General features: G+C 41.2%; 1 protein-coding gene across 1 annotated transcript in view; it reads left to right on the top strand.

Moving 5' to 3' along the window:
* The window catches only part of cdh6 (cadherin 6), a 73383-nt gene that overhangs the window by 5157 nt on the left and 46926 nt on the right, over positions 1–21300 (top strand). Inside the window, exon 2 of the mRNA XM_046408512.1 lies at positions 20391–20734. Within this exon, the coding sequence (XP_046264468.1) occupies positions 20513–20734 (222 nt within the window). The 5' untranslated portion in view covers positions 20391–20512. The remainder of the gene's footprint in view (positions 1–20390; positions 20735–21300) is intronic.

The following is a 21300-nucleotide window of genomic DNA, read 5'->3' as shown; positions in this document are numbered from 1 at the left end:
CTGAGGTATCAGTTGTAATGGATAGTCTCATTAAAGCAATGACTGTGAAAGCACTTAATACATGATGTCATCTGACAGAGCAGCCACTCACACACATTTAATTATAGAAGCTCTTGATGCTAATGAAGCCCAGAATCTGCTCTGTGTGCTAATTTACGTTGACGTCCGACAACTGCCTTGACAATAGTCTTTGTGTTCTGTATGCATGTGTGTGAGGAGGGCTGTGAGCATGTGTGTGTGTGTGTGTGTGTAGAGTGTGATAACATTGAATCGGTCCAGGTGCATCAGCAGGTACATTAAGTGGATTAAGTGTGGCTGGATCCCTTTGATCATTCTTTTTTTTTTTTTTTTTCTCATGGAAGCACATTTCCTGTCCACATCTTCCTGGATAATTTGCTGATTCCAACTTGGGCCAGGTCTGTTTTTAACCTGCAGACCTCTATCACCACGACTGCTTGCACAGCACAGGCTGTTTTAATACAGCATGTTCATGGCTGTGATATAAGGCAGCAATGAATGTCAGCTGTCACCTCCCTGTTCATAACTCCAGGCAACAGCAGATACCAAATTGGTGTGCTTGTGAATAGCAGCATTTTTAACACCCTGCAGAAAAACACTCATCAGATGTACAGTTTTCCTCTGACAGGTGTTCAGCTGTGTCCTTCTGGAAGTGAGCCACTAAATTGTTGTTTGAAGACAACTTCAGCCTTTCCCTCCTCTGGCTTGACAGCTCATCCAATTACAGCTCACTGTGTCGTGTTTGCAAATACAGTAGATCGCCGTTCATCAGAGCAGGGTCGGAAAGAATGAAGGGAAATGGCTACATGTCAAAATGAAATTGCTTTTCTTTGTCTGTTACAGCATGTACATCTATGGTCACTAGAAACAGTGTGTTTGAAAATACAACTGTTAACTGTACAATAAAAGTCAGGAGTCGTAAATATAAAACAGACATTTGCAATTAAAATGTGTGAAAAGTAGATTCTAAAATGAACAGCTGGAAAGTGTTTGAAATGGAGAGAATTGACTGGAATTTACTATTTTTGCTAAAGAATGTTCAAATGTTCACAGTCTAAAGAAAAATATGTAAAATGTGCACAAAAAAAAAACTTTCAAAAACATGCATTTGTCGAAAAGGCCAAGTTAGAAATGGAAACTTTATGTTAGTGGTGGGCGATCTGACAGTTTTAGACCGTTTCAAGTAGTAGGGCATTTCAAAGTTGGAAAAAAATGCCATTTAGAGTGTGGATTGTCATTGTGATTAAATAAGCAGTGAAGCAAATTTCACAAATGCTCACTGATGACCCAACCAGTCAAGGCAGATGGCCGCCCATCTTGAGCTGGGGTCTGCTCCGAGGTTTCTGCCTTCTAAAAGGCAGTTTTTCCTCACCGCTGTCTCCAAGTGCTCTTAATTAAAGAGTTTGGTCTAGACCTGCTCACATTGGAAAGTGTCATGAGATAATTTTTGTTGTGAATTGGCGCTATATAAATAAAACTGAACTGAATTGAATGACCCGACATTGGGCCGCAAAGAGCTGCAAAACTGTTCTTATAGTGTAAAGTTTTGTTCTGCAGCCTGTTGCCAAAGTGAAGCGTCTCAAAGAATTCATGTCTGTCCTGCTCACCTCAGAATCCTGGAGGTGTGCAGGTTCTGGAGGGTCAGCAGGTTGCGGCCAATCACTGTCCAAGCAGGGTCAATGATAAGCTGCAGTCTTCTCTGTTTTCTTTGCCACTCACTGCAGCATAGCAGATGGTGAAAGAGAAGGTGAGGATAGTCTGACACAACCTGTGACGTATTACCACCTTTTAAAGTCGCTAAGTGAAGCATGTGAGCGAACAGTTTTGGCATATTTTACACATCAAGTAAACACAAAAACACTCAACATCCTGTTTTTGTCCTAAGTTCAACAACTTTTCTTTATTCAGCTTTGGTTGAACTTAAAGTTTGTAAATCCGTGGAAGATATTTAACTGTACTTCACCTCTGATTAACATGAGTTCATGGAGTCCATTGTAGCCATTGTGAAAGGACCTTTTACAGGCACCTTTCAAGCCAGCAGGTGTGAATTTATTACTCGGATGATTCATTTTCTGTGGTGTATTACTATAAAGCCTTATGTTAAATGCCTTGTTGTGTTAAATCTGTGAAATCTCTGAAAACCCTCAAATTTTAAATTCACACTGCAGGTGTTGGAGAAATAAGATCGCGTCCTTTTGGAAAAATTTGCGGCAGAATCACAGAACATTACCAAAACCAGGACAACATAAGGCAAGAATTTAAAGAAATCTATTATTTCTGTTGGGGTGGGGGGTTTAGAGCATTTTGTCGGGCTTTGAAGAGGTCTGGATGACAACGGCTCCCCTAAAATCTTACTCATACGCACTTGGAAAATGTTTTTCAGGTGTAAAACTGTAGGCGTGAGAACTCGACAGCACACTGGTGATAACTTTCAGCGTGTATGAAGCTCGAAAAGACAGGCCAGGCATTCACAGTAACAGCCCACAACACGCAGCTGAATAGAAACAGTGCTTAGCTTCTTAACCCACATAGTTAGCTACGTCTTGTTTCACGGCGTGTAAAGCGCACAGACAAACACACTCACGAGGAAACGGTCGTTTCCCTGTGTGGCCGTCCTGTTTGTTCGGTGTGAAGTGCACCTCATCATCGGGCTTTGTCTGCTTTAAGTGGAGGTGAAAGGAGAAGCAGGACAAAGCGTACATGTTGGGGAGAAAAGTACTTTGAAACAGAACAGCGAATAGACTCCCAGACAAACTAACCACAGCTGCCGTTAATTGTCTGTCTTTAGGGGCTGTGGAGAACAGTTGGATTATACAACAGTGTAAAGACAAAAAGGTTAAGTTAATCAATTTCATTTGTTTTTTGATTGTGGTTCACTTTCATCGCATCGGGTTGGACAGCACATGCTGAGATGATAAAACAGTATAATAACAAAGAGAGCTTTTATTACTGTGCTCTACATGGGTTGTCTGTTTTGGGTTTTTTTTACATGTTTTCCTGGCCCAGTTTTTATCCTCACTGTGTTTCCTGTGTGCAGTGCTATCAGTAGAAAATAATACATATTTTACTGGCAACCTTTGAAATTGAAGTCCTGTTTATATATCAGTAATAATGTTAATAACCACTTGTTTTACAGAAGACAGATATTATTAATAGTTTTGGTCAAGTCTGAGTCACATTTGAGTTCATATTTTTATGCATGTTTTAGTGTTGTTGGAGAGCTTTAACCTCACTTGGCAAGATCTTGCTTTGTGGTTTTCTGAGGCCACTGAGCCAGGCTGTGTTAATAACAAGGCTTTAATCTGTGAGGACAGCAGATGAGCACAAAAAGCCAAGTGCTCTCCACTTGGACAGAGTATGTGCTATCCTGTTAGATAATACACTGTATTCCTCTTTTATCCACCGCCAAGGTTATGAGGTTCTCTCTATCTCGCTTGTCTACAGTCCATCAGTTCTATACCCATTGATCGTGTTCAGAGACAAAGATGGCTGGGGGCTATCCCAGCATGCATCAGGTGACAGGTGGGGTGCACCTTGGACCACTAGCCAGCAGGGCTGGGCAATCTGTCGGCTTCAGGTCAAAATCAATGGATTTCGAAAGGCATCCACAATCTGCTTTTCTTGTGGACTGTAGAATTGGCAATATTGAATGTCTTCGTATCTCTGCTTCCAAAACTTCACATAACTGCACTGACTAGCAGATCTATGCTGCATGAACAAACCGTCAGAGTGATGAAGCCAACCAGATGGCTGTGCTGATGGGACCAACTAATTCACAAAGCTCTTCCATGGGTGACGTATTGTACACAGCGTAGCATTTGTGATCACTAGCAATATGGAAGATGAGGCGTTATGTCAGATAAGATGTAATATTGTGTTTTAATGGTGCACATGGAGAAAAATTAATCAGCTGTGTCTGTAGTATACTGGGCATTCCTGAATTGAGATAAAATACTTACACTTAGATCGTAAATCATGATGCGGATTGAATAGACTGTGGTATTATTTTCTGGCATGATCATCTGCCCTTAGCACCCATTCATTGCTCAGGGAGATAAAAAGTGAGTCTCCCTTAACAAGTAATTTATTGTGTTTTTCTCTGCTTATTATCGCTGCAAATTCGAGTCAGTTATTAAAGAAGGTTGATGAAAGTAGCAACAGGATGTGCCATTTAAAACATGGATTCACAGGTGCTGGTGGTGTGAAAATGCAAAATAGGGGCAATACACACTGCCGGTGTTTCATGAACATCATAACACTTTGTAAATTGTTTCAGTGTGGGCAAGTGTAAGTTTAACTCAGTCAGCAAGGTGTTATTTGTAAAAGTGTGTCCATAAGAAGAAGAAGAAGAATCAGCTTTATTGACAGTAGATATATTTTTACATACACACACTGAATTCGTCTTCTGCATTTGACCCATCCTTAGTTGAACACACACGTTACATTACATGCAGTGAAACACACACAGGAGCAGTGGGCAGCATCAAGCACCCGGGGAACATATTGGGGGGTTAAGTGCCTTGCTCAAGGGCACATCAGCTGGCTAATGGGGGGCAATTTTTTCACGTTAATCACTCCACCACACCCAAATTTTTCCTGCCCGTCCGGTGGGGGAATCGAACCGGTGACCCTCCGATCACAAGCCGCTTCTCCAACCTCTAGACCATAAAATGACCCAATGACTGTACTTAATAGACTTTTAACCTCTGATCAGCCACAACATTAATACCACTGATAGGTGAAGTGAATAACGTTAATCATCTGTTTATAATACAATGCAATGTTCTGTGGGGAAACCTTGGGTTCTTTGACACACACCACAGCAACAGCCTGCAGACTCCCCAGATCCAAACCTGATCGGGAATCCCCCCCCCGGGGGAGGTCCTGTGTCCCTTCTCCTGACAGGTTAGAGCTGTTTAGGCAGCACAAAGGGAACCTACAAAATATTAAGGAAGTGGTTGTAATGTTGTGGCTGATTGGTGTATGTATTTGTGGTGACCCGTCAAGATCAGAAGGGCAATTGGTGGTCAAAGATGTTGGTTGCATAGTGGGTTAGTTTGTGATTAGAGTCCTCTGTCTTTATCAGCTAGTTTCGAGTCAGACTGGTCACCAGAGTGCTTAATAGTGGTCACTTTTGGATATGACACAGAAACAAGTGGCCTGGAATCTGGAGCTGGCTGAATATAAATATTTCATTGAGGTTTCTGGAACAAGTAGATTTTTCTCACTTGACTATTAAACTGCTTCCAACATTAATTGGTATCTTGTAGAAGAGATTAAGATAAAACTACACTGATCCCCACAATGAGAAGGAGGGTGTAATGTATGGGAAAAGACTGGCATGAGACAACTGCATGGTCCCTCCAATGTAATGAAGTGGATTACTGGAATGCATCTTAGATTTTCATCTTGACTGGGATCTTTCTTTAAACCAGGCCATGGTCCTGTCTTTATGTGTTTTACACTCTCTTAACCATATCCTCTCTCCTTAAACCCTCATGTTAACACACACACACACACACACACACACAATGGTTTACAAGGCTACATGTTTACTCATTTGCATGGTAATGACCTGCTACATTCCAAAGGAGAGTGACAAAAGCATTGTCTCCGTATGTGCTCCTGCTGTTTCTCGGCTCTGTGGCCGCCATAAAACGGGAGTTCTCATGAAAAACATGTCCTTGTGAATGAAAGAACTGCAAACAACGTTACTACAGACCTTCATAAACAAAGTGGCACACACTAACAAAACACAGTCCTTTAAAAGACACTTGTACACTGGGTGAATAAAGTCTTTTAGCAAAGGGTTGAGTGCAGTGTTGCAATATTACTTGTGCGTTTGCTTTCTTAAAAATTTTCTTTGTGCTAATTTTAGTACAATGCACGACAAGTTTTTGTTATTGTATCTAACCACCCACCCACCCCCACATCTCCACTTCAGAGTTCAGTTTCTGAACTTTATTTTGGGAAGCTGTAATAAATCACCAAGTGTGTCTTTTGGAACCCTGCAACAGATTGTTGTAGCAGATATTAGCAGACTAGAGCAAGGAAACACAAGATAAAAATAAGAATAGTGGTTATATAAACATTATGTAAACAACAAGCAGCAGTTGCAACAACAGAGCATGAAAAGGCATAACTGGAAATTAACAATGAGTGAGTGGCATGCAGAAAATGTAACCCACATCATTCATGACGGACAGATGCGTAGCTGATGAATCCACAGGTAGATGTTAGCGTAGCACACACGTGTCGATCGATAAGAAATGTGCAGAAATTACAGTTACAGTCAGTGTCTACACAGATTGTACACCAGAAAGCAGCGACAAGTCATCCATCATGGCCACGGATGTCTAATAAAACGGATAGTTCAGTCTAAGGACTAACATTTAGGATTCAAAAAGCCAAGTTCAAAATTCTGAGATCTGAGGAACACCATTGCACAATTTTTTGGCAACTGTGATTGAGGAGATTTCACTGAAATGAAATTTCTTCAGGATTCTTGTGTCTATTTTCTGTTTTTCTGTTTTTCTTCGAATGTAAATGACCTACATACTGCCCTTTTCCCTGGTTTCACTTTGCTGTTTGTCTGGCCACTAGTTTCAGGCCAACTAGACTTTGAGTGAAATGTGTGGTTGAAATGATTAGTTGATCATTTGCTCCAGTTGATGAGCGATCAAGCACAATACAGAATATTTCCCTGCTTCCTCCTTCTTGCCCCCAGTCTCTTTTATCTTGCCCTAAATTGAACGTCACTTTGTTTTGAACCGCGGTCGGGTAAAACAAGCAACCTGAGGATGACACTCAGGGCCATAGGACACAAACCTTGTTACACAGGAAATAGAGAATAAGAGTGTTTATTATTGATTAGATCAATCAATAATAAAGCAGATAAATTGATGATGAAAATAATCATTAGTTCCAGACCTGTGACCCCGCCCCCTCCCGTCAGCAGAAAAAGACTCTGTGACGTCTCCTTACAGGATTTCAGGTCAATGATTTTCCAAACTGTCTCCCGCTGTGTTTGGGGTCTGCTGCTGTGTGATAAAAGCTGCTCGTGATGTGTCAGGTCTCTCATCTTCCGCAGTTCTACCGGACTGAGGACCCCCCCACCCCACCCCCACCCTCCATGCCCTCTCTCTGGTTACATAACATTGTAAATCCTAAAGGACCATCTGGTACCGACAACACTATCCATCACTAATTGTTAGTGATGCACATGGCAACAATCATCAGAGCTCTCGCAAATACACAAGCACACACACACACACATTGAAACGTATCCTTATGAGGACCATCCTGCTTACCGTTACATGTCTAACCCAAAATGGATAGCAAACACACCTCTTTGTCTGCCTGTCTCTCTCTCCTTCTCTCAAACATACACACACACACATTTCAACATCTATTATCTCCCCTTTGTTAAGATTAAAGCAGCTCAGGTTGCATGGGGGATTATACTGGTTGGGACTTTGTAATTGCTGGGAATGGGTCACCCAATGAGTGCATGTGTGTGTCTGTGTGTGTTGGGGGTCAAGCATGGAGGGCAGGGATTACATGACCCACGATATGCATGTCCTGTTGTGTGCTTTGTCAGTTCCTGTGAACCATTCACTCCACTAAAAGCTTTCTTGTAAATGTCCCCAGTTTAATGCACAGAGCTTTAGATCAAATCTTTACATCCCTTTCATGCCAAAGCTTTTAGTTTATATGCTGTAAAGATTTTAATGTCCATTTACTACTGTCCAAATTACTACACCAGATACCTTATATGTAAGTCATTTTATAAACACATACAAGGTTGAAAGTTGTTGCCTGTAGTCCTGTGGCCCCAGCCCCATGCTCACCCCACACGACAAGCGGGAATTTGAGGGTTTGCAGGGTTTTAAGATGATGCTAATAAGTGTGCATCTATGTGCTTCCAGTATAGACAGATCTATATCTATATATCAGATCTATACATGTCCTAACGACCATCCCAATAGCTGCTGTGAAATAAAGCGTTAGTGCCGGTTGACTGATTCCGGTCACTAACTCCGCTGTCACACTGAGTAAGCCCATCAGCAAATGCATTGATTTTCTGAAACACTGAGTGACCCCAAAACCCGACATGAACTCCTCATGGAGATGTGGTTTAGTTGGTTTTACTGAGCAGGAGCTCCATGCATAAGATGGTTATTAAAGCCATTCAAAGCCACCACATATCTTAGATACTTATTGGTATGGTGTTGGAAAGTAATAAAATACATTTACTCAGATAGTGAACTTAAGTATAGTTTTGATAGTGGTATTTTACTTTTTTCATTCATTTGAAAAATGTGTAATGTGTAATGTCTTGCACATTTAGTCATCAGTAGAGAACAGTGAATGAGACTGTAATTGACAACTGAACTTCCATCCATCCATTCTCTATACCGCTTATCCGTCAGAGTCTGGAGCCTATCCCAGCTGACTACAGGCGAGAGGCGGGGTTCACCCTGGACTGATCGCCAGTCCGTCACAGGGCTGACACACAAAGACAGACAACCACATATACAAACACCTAGGGGGCAATGTAGAGCAGCCAATTAACCTAATGTGCATGTTTTTGGTATTGTGGGAGGAAGCCGGAGTACCCGGAGAAAACCCACGCAGGCACAGGGAGAACATGCAAACTCCACATAGAAGAGCCCAGACTGGAATTTGAACCTCTTGCTGTGAGGCGACAGTGCTAACCACTGCACCACCCACAACTGAACTTTCCTGACAATATTGGAAAGGTCACAGTAAAATAAGACACTATTATTTCCCATCATGCATTCTAATTCCATTTAAAGGGTCCACATATTATTTTGATTCCCATCATATGTTTTAGTAGTAAACAATATAGTTCACTCTAAATTAACAGTTTTTCAGTAACCTTGGACAGTGAAAACTGACATCTGAATCAGTACATTGTTAGCATAATTATTAATTATTGTTACAACACTTTTTTTTCACAACTTTTGCTGAATGTCTTCTGTGTTAACCTGTTATTTTGTACAACAGGTTGCACAGCTGCTTTTGAAGTGTCTAGGCTTTAGAACAGGCCACTCAGCTGAATTCAATAAAATTAAGTCCTCGTTGTAAAAGTATACTGGTTGTGGTCTGGAGTAGAAAAAGCTGAGGTATAATTTTCCAGCCAGTAGTCTCAAAAGTCCAGAACACCTGCAGCCATAGTTTGTATCTTTAAAATTTGGTTTACATTTGGTGCTGGTAGCCATTTGTATTTTTAAAGGAAGGAACTTGCTTTGAGTTCGGTTCCCATTTTTGATTTTTTTCAACAAGATAGCTGGTGAATACAGTGATGTTTGGCAGCACATCGTGTTTGTAAAAGTTTTGTCGTGGACTGTGAACCTTGGACACAGGAAGTTCAGAATTTGTCCTGTTTTTGCCTCAATTATTCTTCATGCGCATATAGAAACATGGAAAATTAGAAAAGTTTTTCATGATTACAGTGGTGTTTCGCTGTAACGATTTCCTTGCATTAAAGTCAAGGCACATGCCCATAATTATCAACACAGTGTGTGGAAATGAGTCACAAGGTTCAGTTTAAGCGGTTAACATAAATTCAGTTACACATATCTACCAGCTCCAACTTTCTTGCTGTGCCTCTTTGGCAAAATGGTGTCAAATCAGAATCAGAATCAGAATTCCTTTATTAATCCCTGGAGGGAAATTCTTGTTTCTACAGACAATTGCACATGCAGTATTCCCGACCAAGAAAGGAGAAAAGTGCAGAGTATATAAATAGGATAAACAAAAACTAAAATCTCAAGTACAGTAGTATTTACAAAAACTGTATTCAAAAATTTTTTAAGAAAATTTAAAAATACAGGTATGTGCAATGTGTAAAAGTAGCCAATATGTACATTGTATAAACAGTGAGTGTGTCCGTCACAGTGCTGAGTTTAACAGTTTGATGGCGACAGGCAGGAATGATTTCCTGTGTCGCTCTGTGGTGCATCGTGGCAGTATGAGCCTGTTGCTGAACGAGCTCCTGTAGCCGATCAGCACATTGTGGAGAGGGTGAGAGGGAAAGTCCAGTATAGTTCTTATTTTGGACAACATCCTCCTCTCAGACACCACTGTCAGAGAGTCCAGTTCCTCTCCCACAACATGGTTGGCCTTCTTGATGATTCTATTGAGTCTGTTAGTGTCCCTCACCCTCAGGCAGCTGCCCCAGCAGGCAACAGCTTATGTGATGGCACTGGACACCACCGACTCATAGAACATCCTCAGCATCGTCCTGCAGATGTTGAAGGACCTCAGCCGCCTCAGAAAGTAGAGGCGGCTCTGGCCCTTTCTGTAGACCATGTCCACGTTCTTGCACCAGTCCAGTTTGTGGTCTAAGTACACCCCCAGGTATTTGTACTCCTCCAAGGACACACATTCTGTGGAAAATATATTTCTGTCATTTTCATGGACCCATTATGTTATTTTCTTGTGAAACGTCTTTACCCTCCTCCAAAATGTCCTGAGATCATGTGACTCTTGCTAATGTGGACACAGAAGAGTTGCAGGCCTTTGCTTTAGCACTTTTGCACTGTCCTCCATAGATTATTGAAAGCGGTACAGAAAAAAGAACACACTTGTTCATTTTGAACCGTTGTATTTTGAAGGATCAGAGAGCTGGGTGGTGATAGTAAGAATCCTGATCACAGCAGGAGTGTTGAGAACAGAGTCAGGATGCTGTGTGATGGCCACACACTGTCGACACACACTTCATGTTGATGATGAACTGACTACCTGGACACAGTGAATCCATTGCTGGTGTTGTGCTCACAAAACAGTGGCTCACCTAATATGTACCTCATTAAATTGTATTCATCAGGATTAGCATTTATTTTCTTCAAAAATCTATTTTTTACCTGATGTCATAAAAGACACCCTTGCTGAGTACTGTGAGGCTGACTTCACCTTACCCCACAAAGTGGTTTCCTGGTAACCATCAGAAATGAATCACTTAGAGTTTTTCAGTGTTTGCATGAAACTGACCATTTGCGTGTTGTGAATCACATGCTGTTTCTTCTTCTTCTCATTCTTTTCTTGTGTTAGCTGTAGCAATAAGCAGGTAAACTAGGGCATATGCCCAAATTTACCCTCAGCATCCAGTATACAGAGACAGCTTTACCCTTGCACTGTGACTATATGCCCATGTGAGATACACGATCAATAACAGTATTTCCATCTCCCTTTTAAATTGCCTGGGCAGTAGTGACTCACTTCTAATGGGGCTTTAATGTGATGTAATGCGCCCTTTGGCAGTTACAGTGGAGGTCAGTGGTTCATGTTCAATGATAAATGTCACCAGCTGACAGCATTTCAACATTTGACTTTGCTGTCTCAACCAAAACGACCAAATTAAACATCCTGTTTTTACTGGGATGCGATCTTTAGCAGTGATTACCAATAAGTTTTGTCGTTTGATCGCTTTGCGTATTGCCTGAGCTTGAGCTAGAACAGTGCGCTCCGGTGTATATGCATGAGAGACGTGAGATGAAGGGGAGACATGCGGGTTCCAAAACGCCTTTGATTTCAAATGTCATTCTCAAAGCGAAAATGCCAGCACAAATATGACCATCACATTCATCGTCCCTAGTAGAAGGAAACAAGAGAAACAACGAGGTATTGAGACACCTTTTGATTCAGTCCCATTTTCCTGGTCCCATAAATACTCAGTGAAACACCAAAAGTGTCCTTAATAAATGCACTACTTTCTCTGAGCGAGTAAACTTTGCTAAAATCTACAGTCTCCAGCTGTTTTAAAACACACTATGAGCAATTTCCAAAGATTTATGTTTTCAGTAGAAAGCAATGGGCTTAGGCCTGAGAGCCACGGGTGGATTAGAGAGGTCAGACAGAGTTCATTTCGACACATTGAGGGTTTTGGTCTTTTTATTCATGTTCCTAATTAGATGATAGAATTTTGTAAGACATCTTAGAGATGTTGAAGTCTTAGAGTTGAAGCGCCATAGACTATGAAGATGAATCACGTGTCTCTACTTCCTCCCACTGTACAAAAATGGTCCAAAATATACACTGTTGCGCCATGCTAGTGTGACTTTAAACCCCTCAGGGCGGCTTGTCAGATCATTGAAGAGTGTCTGAAAACACCTCCCACGAACCTTTTATGTCAGAACTGGAGAAATGGGGAGGCCGAAATGCGATTTCCATGTATGTGACGACGTGACTACCATGCACATTTGGCCAGGTGTGCAGAGGTGTCAGAGTGTGCAGGGCTTAAACCACGAAAGGTTTTTTTTTAAAACTCTTTTAAATTCTTTCACCACACCTTTGAGCGTGAGCGTTCAGAAAAGCTAAACGTGTCTGGGGGGCACCACTGGAGGACACTGCAGATAAATTATTGTAAACACAGGAAAGATGGAAAATTTATTTTGTCTTTACTAAGATTGGGTGTTATGGTGATATGTGGTATCATATACTGTGGACTATATGAGACAATGTAGATTTGTCAACCTTCAGCGTTCGCTCTACACCAAGGCAGCTATCCTTTCATTGGGGGCAAAGCTGCTAATCACTGAGCAGGAATACTTTAGGGCAAAATAGAATTTTTTAAATGACTTTTCCATCAACGTGATACAGTACTTTGATTCATGACATTCACTATATAGACAAACATATTGGGACACACCTCTTCAGCTATATCATGTATACTGCATATTGTGCATTCCTACCCTCTACACAAGTGTTCCTCTCAATGGTAACAGTAGAAGCATCAAAATGCACAAACTGAAAACAGAAAACTGTTTCCTTTCCTCAATGCTAATTATCTGGGTTTGTCATAACCCAGTTATGATGTTTACATACACCAAGCCTAAAACTGGGTTATTGACTGGCTGGACTTTCCCTGCATTTTCCTTCAGACTGAATATTTAAAAGGATACATGCATGTAGTGACCCTGACCAACTGAGCGCCTGAGTTACTAAATGACATTGTGTCAGCACCGTGTGGTCTGTATTAAAGAGAATGATTCATGACGATGTCATGCGGATCACAAAAAAAGTTGCTGAAAAAGTTCAGTCTTTAAAACTTAGTAGTCGAGTGTCTAAAGTCAAGGTGCAGCTTCTGCTCTTCGTTTATGGTTTATTCATAATGAGACTTCACACTCCCAAGGACTGGGGACTGGACTATCTGACGGCTCTGTGTGTGTCAGCGTGCGTGAGTGTGTTTGTGTGTGTCTGAGGGAGAGACAGTGGACGCGTGTGAGTTAAAACTGGACAGGCGGTGTGGATGCTGTTGGCTGCCTTCAGATGGCTGTGGTCTTTTCTGATGGAAAGGGGTGGCTGGGTTTGTACTTGCCTCTCTCTCTCTCTCTCTTGCACACACACACACACACACACACACACACAAGCTGCTCGGTGGCTGACATTCTCCTTTTTTCACCTCTAATTGGTCCTCTGGGAGTTGTCAGAGGTCTCAGTGGCTGTCTGCAAGGTGGCAACACATACACACACATGCACACGTACACACACTCACACGTGCGCGGGCACACACAGACATACATACACAGCCATGTATCAGGAGAAGCAGGAGATGGAGGCCACGGGAGGAGATGAGGCGCTGTGATTGTCACCTGAAGGTCATGGACATTTATCACTGTTTGCAAAGACAAAGGAGGAGGGGGGCAACAGGAAATATCACGCTGGCCTGTGCTGCTGGCATTGCTTACATTGTTCTAAATCTCATCTGATGCTCATCATTCAGTCGTGTGCTACAAATCAGATATTTTGTCTTATGTTTGTGAAGGCGTGACCTGCCCTGGTCAGCCCTGGTTGGGTTGGGGGGGGGGGGGTTTAGGCATGAGGAATGATGATTCGTTCAGGTTTGGGTAGAATATCAGTGAAGACCAACCAGAGGCGGAGTAGGGCGAGACATGTCTGGAGTATCCAGGGGAAAAAATGTGAACCATGGTCAGTAGCAGGACCTCATAAACAACGTCATGTGTCAGAGCTTGACATTACTGTTCGCCTGTTACTGTATGTCATAACAGTCGCTCACCCATTGAGAGGGAACCGTTCAGCAGTAGGGGGTTTGGTTTGGCTGGACACTCTCCTGCTCAAAAGATAAAGATCTTTGGGACCATAAACGCGTGTGTTTGTACAGTACAGTTTGCTGATAATACTTATACTTGTGTGTACTTGCTTGACTGGCTAAAACAAATTTGCTGCATAAATTAAGAGTATACCACTTCTCCAGGCACCATTACACCACTGCCTATATCAAGACTTGCATATGATGTGTGATGAGCACTCTCGCAGCTGTGAAAGGGTGATTGCATTTCTAATTGTACAGCTGGAGTCTCAACAGAACATAATTGAAAAGACTTAGTAGTTCATTATGCTGTGCTGTACTCGAACTGGAACTCATTTCATCATAAGGGCACTGTGTTTTGTGGTAGCTCCATTTTTGCGTCCCTTGCTCCTGTGGAAAATCTAAATAGCTGTTTGTTTTGGACAGGTGTCATTTAAAGTTGGGAATGTTGGGCTCTAACTATTTACAATTTAATTAAAGAGTTTGGTCTAGACCTGCTCAAATTGGAAAGTGTCATGGGATAAATTTTGTTGTGAATTGGCGCTATATAAATAAACTGAATTGAATTGATTTGAATTGAATAAAGTAGGTTGAAAAATGATGATGGACAGGCCCTGCCTACTGCACTGATAGAGGTGCTGGATCCAGAACCCTCTCCATGGCCCTGTCTGGATCCTGCTGCTCCTGCTCTGCACTGTTCTCTCTATCCTCCCTGTCTCTCCTCTCTCCCTCCCAGGCGGTCTCAGCAGAAGACCGTCTACACTGAGTCTGGTTCTGCTCGAGGTTTCTGCTTGTTAAAAGGAAGTTTTTCCTCGCCACTGTCGCCAAATGCTTACTCAGTGTGGGGTTTTGCCCTGGGACCTGTTTCTCTCTGATTCCCTTCTTTCTTTTTCTTTAATGTGTTGTTTAAACACCTGTAAAGTGTCTTGAGATAACTCTGTTATGAATTAGCACTTTAAATAAAATTGAATCGAACTGAATTGAATTGACAGTTTCTCTTCTGCTCACACATCTCCATGAAAACTTTCTAAGCGAGCTGAGAAATCTATATGGCTTGCTTGGTAGCTTCGGCTTGAAAAATTTGCTTCACTGGTTTTGATTGAGGCAAACAACTGCAAGGCAATAATTCTGGTTTGGATATGGAGCTCAGTTTTTATGTCTAAAATTTTTGCACCCCTGCTTGCTTTGTATTTAGAAAATAGATGTTTGTTTGCATGGAAGATTTTAATGAAGACTTCTGAAAGAACATTTTAACCTCAGACATTTATTTGAATGAGCCCAGGCAGGCGGCGGAGCAGCACGCCAGCAAAGAGAGCTCTTTTATCTTTTCTTATAGAATTGAAACTGTTTGAAATAAACTTGATTTAAATGAACCTCGCATTATTAAACACAGTGTAACCCAAGTCCACGATCAGAATGTTGGCCTAAACATTCCTCCACTAGCCTGTCTCCCTGTAATCTTAGTTTACTTGTTCGCTTTGTTTACATTCATTTACTGCAATGGCTGCATTTGTACAGTTCAGCAAATGGTGCTTAAGATTAAGTGCTGATAGAATTAAAAAACTCAGATGTTCCATTGATGTTTTTACAGAAACTGCCTGTCAATATTTCAGAATATATGAATAGAATATATGAATAGAACAACCAGTCTGATGATCAAAAACAGTGACCCCTATGGTGTTGCAGCAGTGTTGCAGCATATAATACAGTTTTGGTTCAATTTACTTATTTACCAAATGAAAACAAAAGTTGACACTTGACACTTTCAAATTAGAGCAGGCCTAGACCAAACTCTTTATATATTTATGTATATTTATATAGTCAGCTCTTTCGGTGGAGCTACTCCCATAACCAGCATACCACAACATCACTTTAATATTTTCTACTAATTGTAAAAGCATTTCACGTTTCTGAAGGTGCCTTATGTCAAGGTCAGGCATGCCAGTTTATTCAGTGTAGTCACAGTGATGTAAAAAGACACAGGAAAGAGTGTGTGATGGATTACCTAAGTCGCCACCATGTTGGTTTTCATACCAGACTGAAAAGAAATCCTTGGGTGCCTGGAAAGACAGATTCAGAATGATAAAACATGGTATATACAGTATGTGATTTTTAGAAACTTGGCCTAGATGTGCAAACAAGTAGTAAGGTCTTTTACAAGGGTCAGCTGTTGAAATTTTTATTTATTTAAAGCCCACAATTGCTTTATGATGGAAAGTATCATAATAAAAGCCTTTCACTGCAGTTGTATATGAAGGCCGTCCTTTCAGGCCCTGCATATGCTGGCATATGTTGTCGGTCCCTGGAAGATTTAATACACAAACAAATAAGATAACAGAAACATGCCTGGCTGTTTGTGTCATCTGTGAGTTATCCTGCTGAAAAAGTCCCAAAAGGACTGAAAATTGAAGATCAATTATCAGGAGATGTGAGAGTTCATCTCATGTGACTTTGGTGCCAGCTTCTGAAGGTTTGGACGTAGGCCGGTACGGCAGTGCTTTAAGAGCATTTTGGGTGACTTGACACACTCTCAGATACACACTAGAATAACTAGGCGATGGGGGAAATCCCTTTGAACTGGAAAACTTGAAGGCAGAGCCTCTTTCACGGCACGATAATAGAGTGGTGAGGCTCGTTAAAAACTGAGTGAAGGCATCCAGTCAGAATCAATCAGTCTCCTGTGTGTTCTTCACCTGATTCAATTAAAGCCTTTTCATAAAGCACTGGCATAATGGGACTAATGCAGCACAGGCCGAACGAAGCAGAGGAAACATGAGACAGAGACGGAGATCAGCATGAGTGAGAATGTTCTGTGATTCGTCAGTTTGAGGCTGCGGCAACAAAAATAATTTACTTAAAACATATGAACATGGTTCTGTTCAGTCTAATCAAGATTCTTGTGTGTTTACAATGCACAAGATGAGAATATTTTGTTGATTTCTTCCATCGATAAGAATAATAATGATGTGGTTTTGTTGTGATGGAGGAATTGCACTGCTTCAGCCATGCTATTGAAGCTGTCATATAGTGACAGCTGATGGTTGAAAATCACTGTGGCATGTCAGGGCTGCACCCTAGTGCTGAAAACGTGAACTGTTGATTATCCTTCAGATCAAGCTCTGTAAGACCAGTATGCAGTGAGCATAATTAATTGATTAGTCACAGATACCTCTTTCACACTGGACACTAAGATCTGGCTTCTGTCTTCAGTGGGTGCAGTTTTTCCATGACTTCACCAGTAGCACAGTTAGGTATGTGGAAGCAACTAGCGCTCAGAGAACAAAGTGACATGAAGCAGGGCTCGGTGCAGTAAGTTTAACAAAGTAAACCCCCGCCCCGACCAATGGAATGAAGTTCCAGACGTCGCCATGCTAATAGTTTTTCCTTCATGTTCATTCAAGCAGTGCGCCATCATTCAGTCATAAGTAAAAGATGCAAAAATGTAACACCATAACACTGACGCTGCCATTCATGTTGCTTGCAACTGTTCCCTGGTTTCTGGCACGTTTGTGACTTGAACGTCACACATGAGGAAAAAAAAATCAGAGGCAGTCACTTATTCTTAGTGAGTTTACTAGCGCTGAGAAACCCAAATATACGCACAAATTTTAGTGTGGTATTAATTGTTGCTGGTTAGTAATCACATATTCTTTTTCTTGATGTGCATCCTCAGTGATGCACTTCCCCACAAAGTCTTTCTGATTCCTAAAAATGCGACGCTGATCCGGTGTGAACAGAGTACTGGCATGCCGTGTCAACAGAATGTAATGGGTTACATTTATATGGAAAGTAGCTCACATAAAAAAGAACATTATTTTTGCTTGTTGCAGCAAGACACTGACAGAGCTCTGTGTGGGAAGATAAAAGCACATTTCCTTTCAGCGTCGTAATTGCTGTGTAAGCGTTCCTTCCAGACCCTTCACTGAGAATGCGTATGGATTTATTGATCCTGCGCAGTTTTTAAGTGCATAAAGACAGGTTTTAGGAAGTGTTTTTTCAGGGGCTATACGACCACTAAGTCAGTGTACAATCTGATTTTATTTTTTTTTTAGGGGAACATTTAAAGCCACGACAGTTTGTCCCCCCCTTGAAGTGCTGCATACTGAGAGAGAAGGGAGGGATATGTGCCCTTTCTGTGTGTAATGGAAGAGCTGTACTGTTAAATATTTACATGTGTCTTAACCACAAGTGTAAAGCCATTCTGCAACTTGTCCAGCTACAGACTACAGACAAGCAGTGCACAGCAGTACTAAAATGACATCTTATTTCCCTGTGAAGAGGTTGTAACTCTGTATGGCTGCTTCCTGGTGAAAGCTCCGTCGTCTTGGTGTTACACTTACATCTACCGCAGTGGTGAACAAGAGGCAGAAGTGAGGAACAGATTTAAAGGACAGATAAAAGAGAACTGGATTGAATCCAAATCAAATGTATCAACTGATAGATATAATGTAAATTCTACACTTGCTACACTGGTCACAGGTATTCTTGGTATATCTCAATGTCAGTGTGAATGTTGTCTGATATGTGTCAGTATAAAACCTTTTTATTTTAAAGATTAAAGATGTGATTTATGATTAGCAGAATTTCTTTATTCCCTAATATTGGTATGAATAACTGCCCCAGAAGTCCAGTATCAGTCTCCTGCTCATCAAGTATTTATCAGTCCCTCTAGTAGTCGCAAATTAAAGTAAATTTAATAGTATTCGCAAGAGAATTCCAGCCAGTTTCTTCTGAGAGCTAATATTAAATATTAGCTTGCTAAGCATGCAGGGTTTTTTTAAAGGTTCAGTTCAGTGTCGGACTCAGTTCTGTGACATGTTAACGGAGAATGGAGTTTCATTCCATGCACAGAAAACAGAGTGAGCAGAAAAGAGGTATTTAGTATTACCTTCATCACTACATGTAACATCAGCATCAGAAAGCGCATTCATTTGCGAATAAATCACTCCTCTCATTGTGGAAACACATATCTCGTTAAAAAGGGTTTTTCAGGCTTTAGCCTTCAGCAGCGTAGATAGTGACGATTCCATGCCACTTATCTTTCATATTTCTTAACCTTGTCAGTATTTTCTCATTGGTTTGAGTACTGCTTTGTGTCTCTGCTGTTACTACAGCCTCTCTGTGGTCTTTTCACTGGATTTCTGTCTTTGTTGTGTTAATGTGAATTGATAGTCTGACTCTATTGCTTTTGTTAAACATCTTTCTCCGTGTTTTGCTAATGACTGTTTGGCTCGGTGGTGGGAGCACTGAGTGCATTTATGTGTCATCTGCTTTATGCCAGGCACAAATAAATCTTTGTTTATGGAGAGACAACCGTGGTAAGTGGGAATATTCAACCTTGTCAGGGAAAAAAGAAGAAGATGCAGCTCGCTTATGTGAATGCGTACAAATTGCAGGGTTCGTTTATGAGAATCTCACTCTGTAGAATTTTGGGGATGGCACTTTTCACTTTTTATAGGATTGTTCATCCGAGGTGCCTCTCCCGTTTGATTTACTATAGCTGTTGGAGAGCTGGAATCATGAAGCGTATAACATGTACCACAGCCACGTCTAATGTAATGAGCAGGCACCATATCAGTGAAATGACAAAATCTTTGAAAATTTGATATTCATTATGCTGTTCAACTACATATACTGTAGTACAGTGAATGCAAAGTTGTCTCCTAGGGCTGGTCATAAAATAACTATTGGTCATGTGCATCCCATCACAGCACTTATGTTTTCTTAGAAACCATGACGTAAGAACCTATCAGGACCTCTGTAATGCTTAAATGTCAAAAAAAGTGGACAAGGACTTTATTTTCCCCTGCTGCACGCACACCCAGGCTTTTATTTCAAACATCCGTACTATTAATTTTGCCTGTTGTACGAATGTTTGTTATCACATCTTCCCATCCCTGTTTTCTGATCTGCTCATGTTAACCATGTCCTATACCTCAGGATGACCCACTGAATGAGAAAGCTATTGAATTCATTTGATTTATTGATTTAATTGTACATATGCACATCTCGCATGTGAAAGGAACACTGTGTTTTCAGGCTGATGGACCTCTTTGGTGCTTTTTAACAGATCTTCTCAAAATGCATTAGACTTGTGTTGTGAAGGTTTAATAAAGCCACTGACCACGATGATACCTGCTGCACCTGTAGATCATTATTAATAAGCTGTGTGTTTCTGTCAAACACAGCTTGATTTGTATACATCCTCAAATCATTAAAATGAAAATGCTGAATTCCACTGCAGTGTTTAGCCCAGTCATGTACTCATTGCTATTTCTCTGTTTCTCTTTTACAGCTCCTTTACTCAGTCAGCCAAAACCTGAAGGACTATGAGTAATAGACTTATCTCCCAATTCAAGGTGTTCCAGCTGGGAAGATAAAACATTTGTGACCTGTACATTCCACACCTCCAGAACAATGAGGACTATCTTACTGGGCGTTGTGTGTGTCCTCTGTCTTGGCCTGTCCCTGGGTGCTTTGTCTTTGAATGGACGGAGGATAAAGACAGTAGATGGGGAGGGATCTGAGACAACTGTGAGAGGAGTGAAGCTGCTCAAAAGAGTGAGACGAGGTTGGATGTGGAATCAGTTTTTCCTGCAGGAGGAGTATACAGGCAGCGACTATCAGTATATTGGCAAGGTAAGAACTGTTTCACTGCATCCCAATTTGTGGTTTCATTGAATGTTGCAATAGTCCCATATGGCATCGCATAAAAATCCCTTGATTAGATGGAAAGACTATCGTCAGTCATGCTTGGTCTTCTTTCCTAAGTTGCAGGCTTTATTAACACAAATTTATGCTAAAGTTAATCACTCTTTGCCCATTTCGTCCATGACTCCCGTGAACTGTGAGCAGAATTAATTCAGTCACTGCTGATCATCGCAAAGCAAATGTGTTCAAAAACAGTGACTCATTTAATAGTTTACAGTGTTTCACCTATAATTGTCTGTTGGGAACTGCCAAAAAATCTTTTTCTTCCTTTCAAAAGCAATCTCAAATATCCATTCATTATCGTATTGAAAATATGGGTTTGTTTTCACATCCTTCTCTTCTCACTGATCCTCTGCAATGTGGTGCAGAGGTCACTAACAGTGTAAATTCTAATATGGCTGTCTGCTAGGTCCATACAGCACAATAACTTCATGATGTTTTGCTGTCTGGTCACTGTTAAGTGTATTCATTATGCCACTGTAATGTCAGTAAAG

Source organism: Scatophagus argus, chromosome 13, assembly GCF_020382885.2.
Source record: "Scatophagus argus isolate fScaArg1 chromosome 13, fScaArg1.pri, whole genome shotgun sequence".
Classification (NCBI taxonomy): Eukaryota; Metazoa; Chordata; class Actinopteri; family Scatophagidae; genus Scatophagus; species Scatophagus argus.
This window is presented reverse-complemented; position numbering and strand designations above follow the sequence as displayed.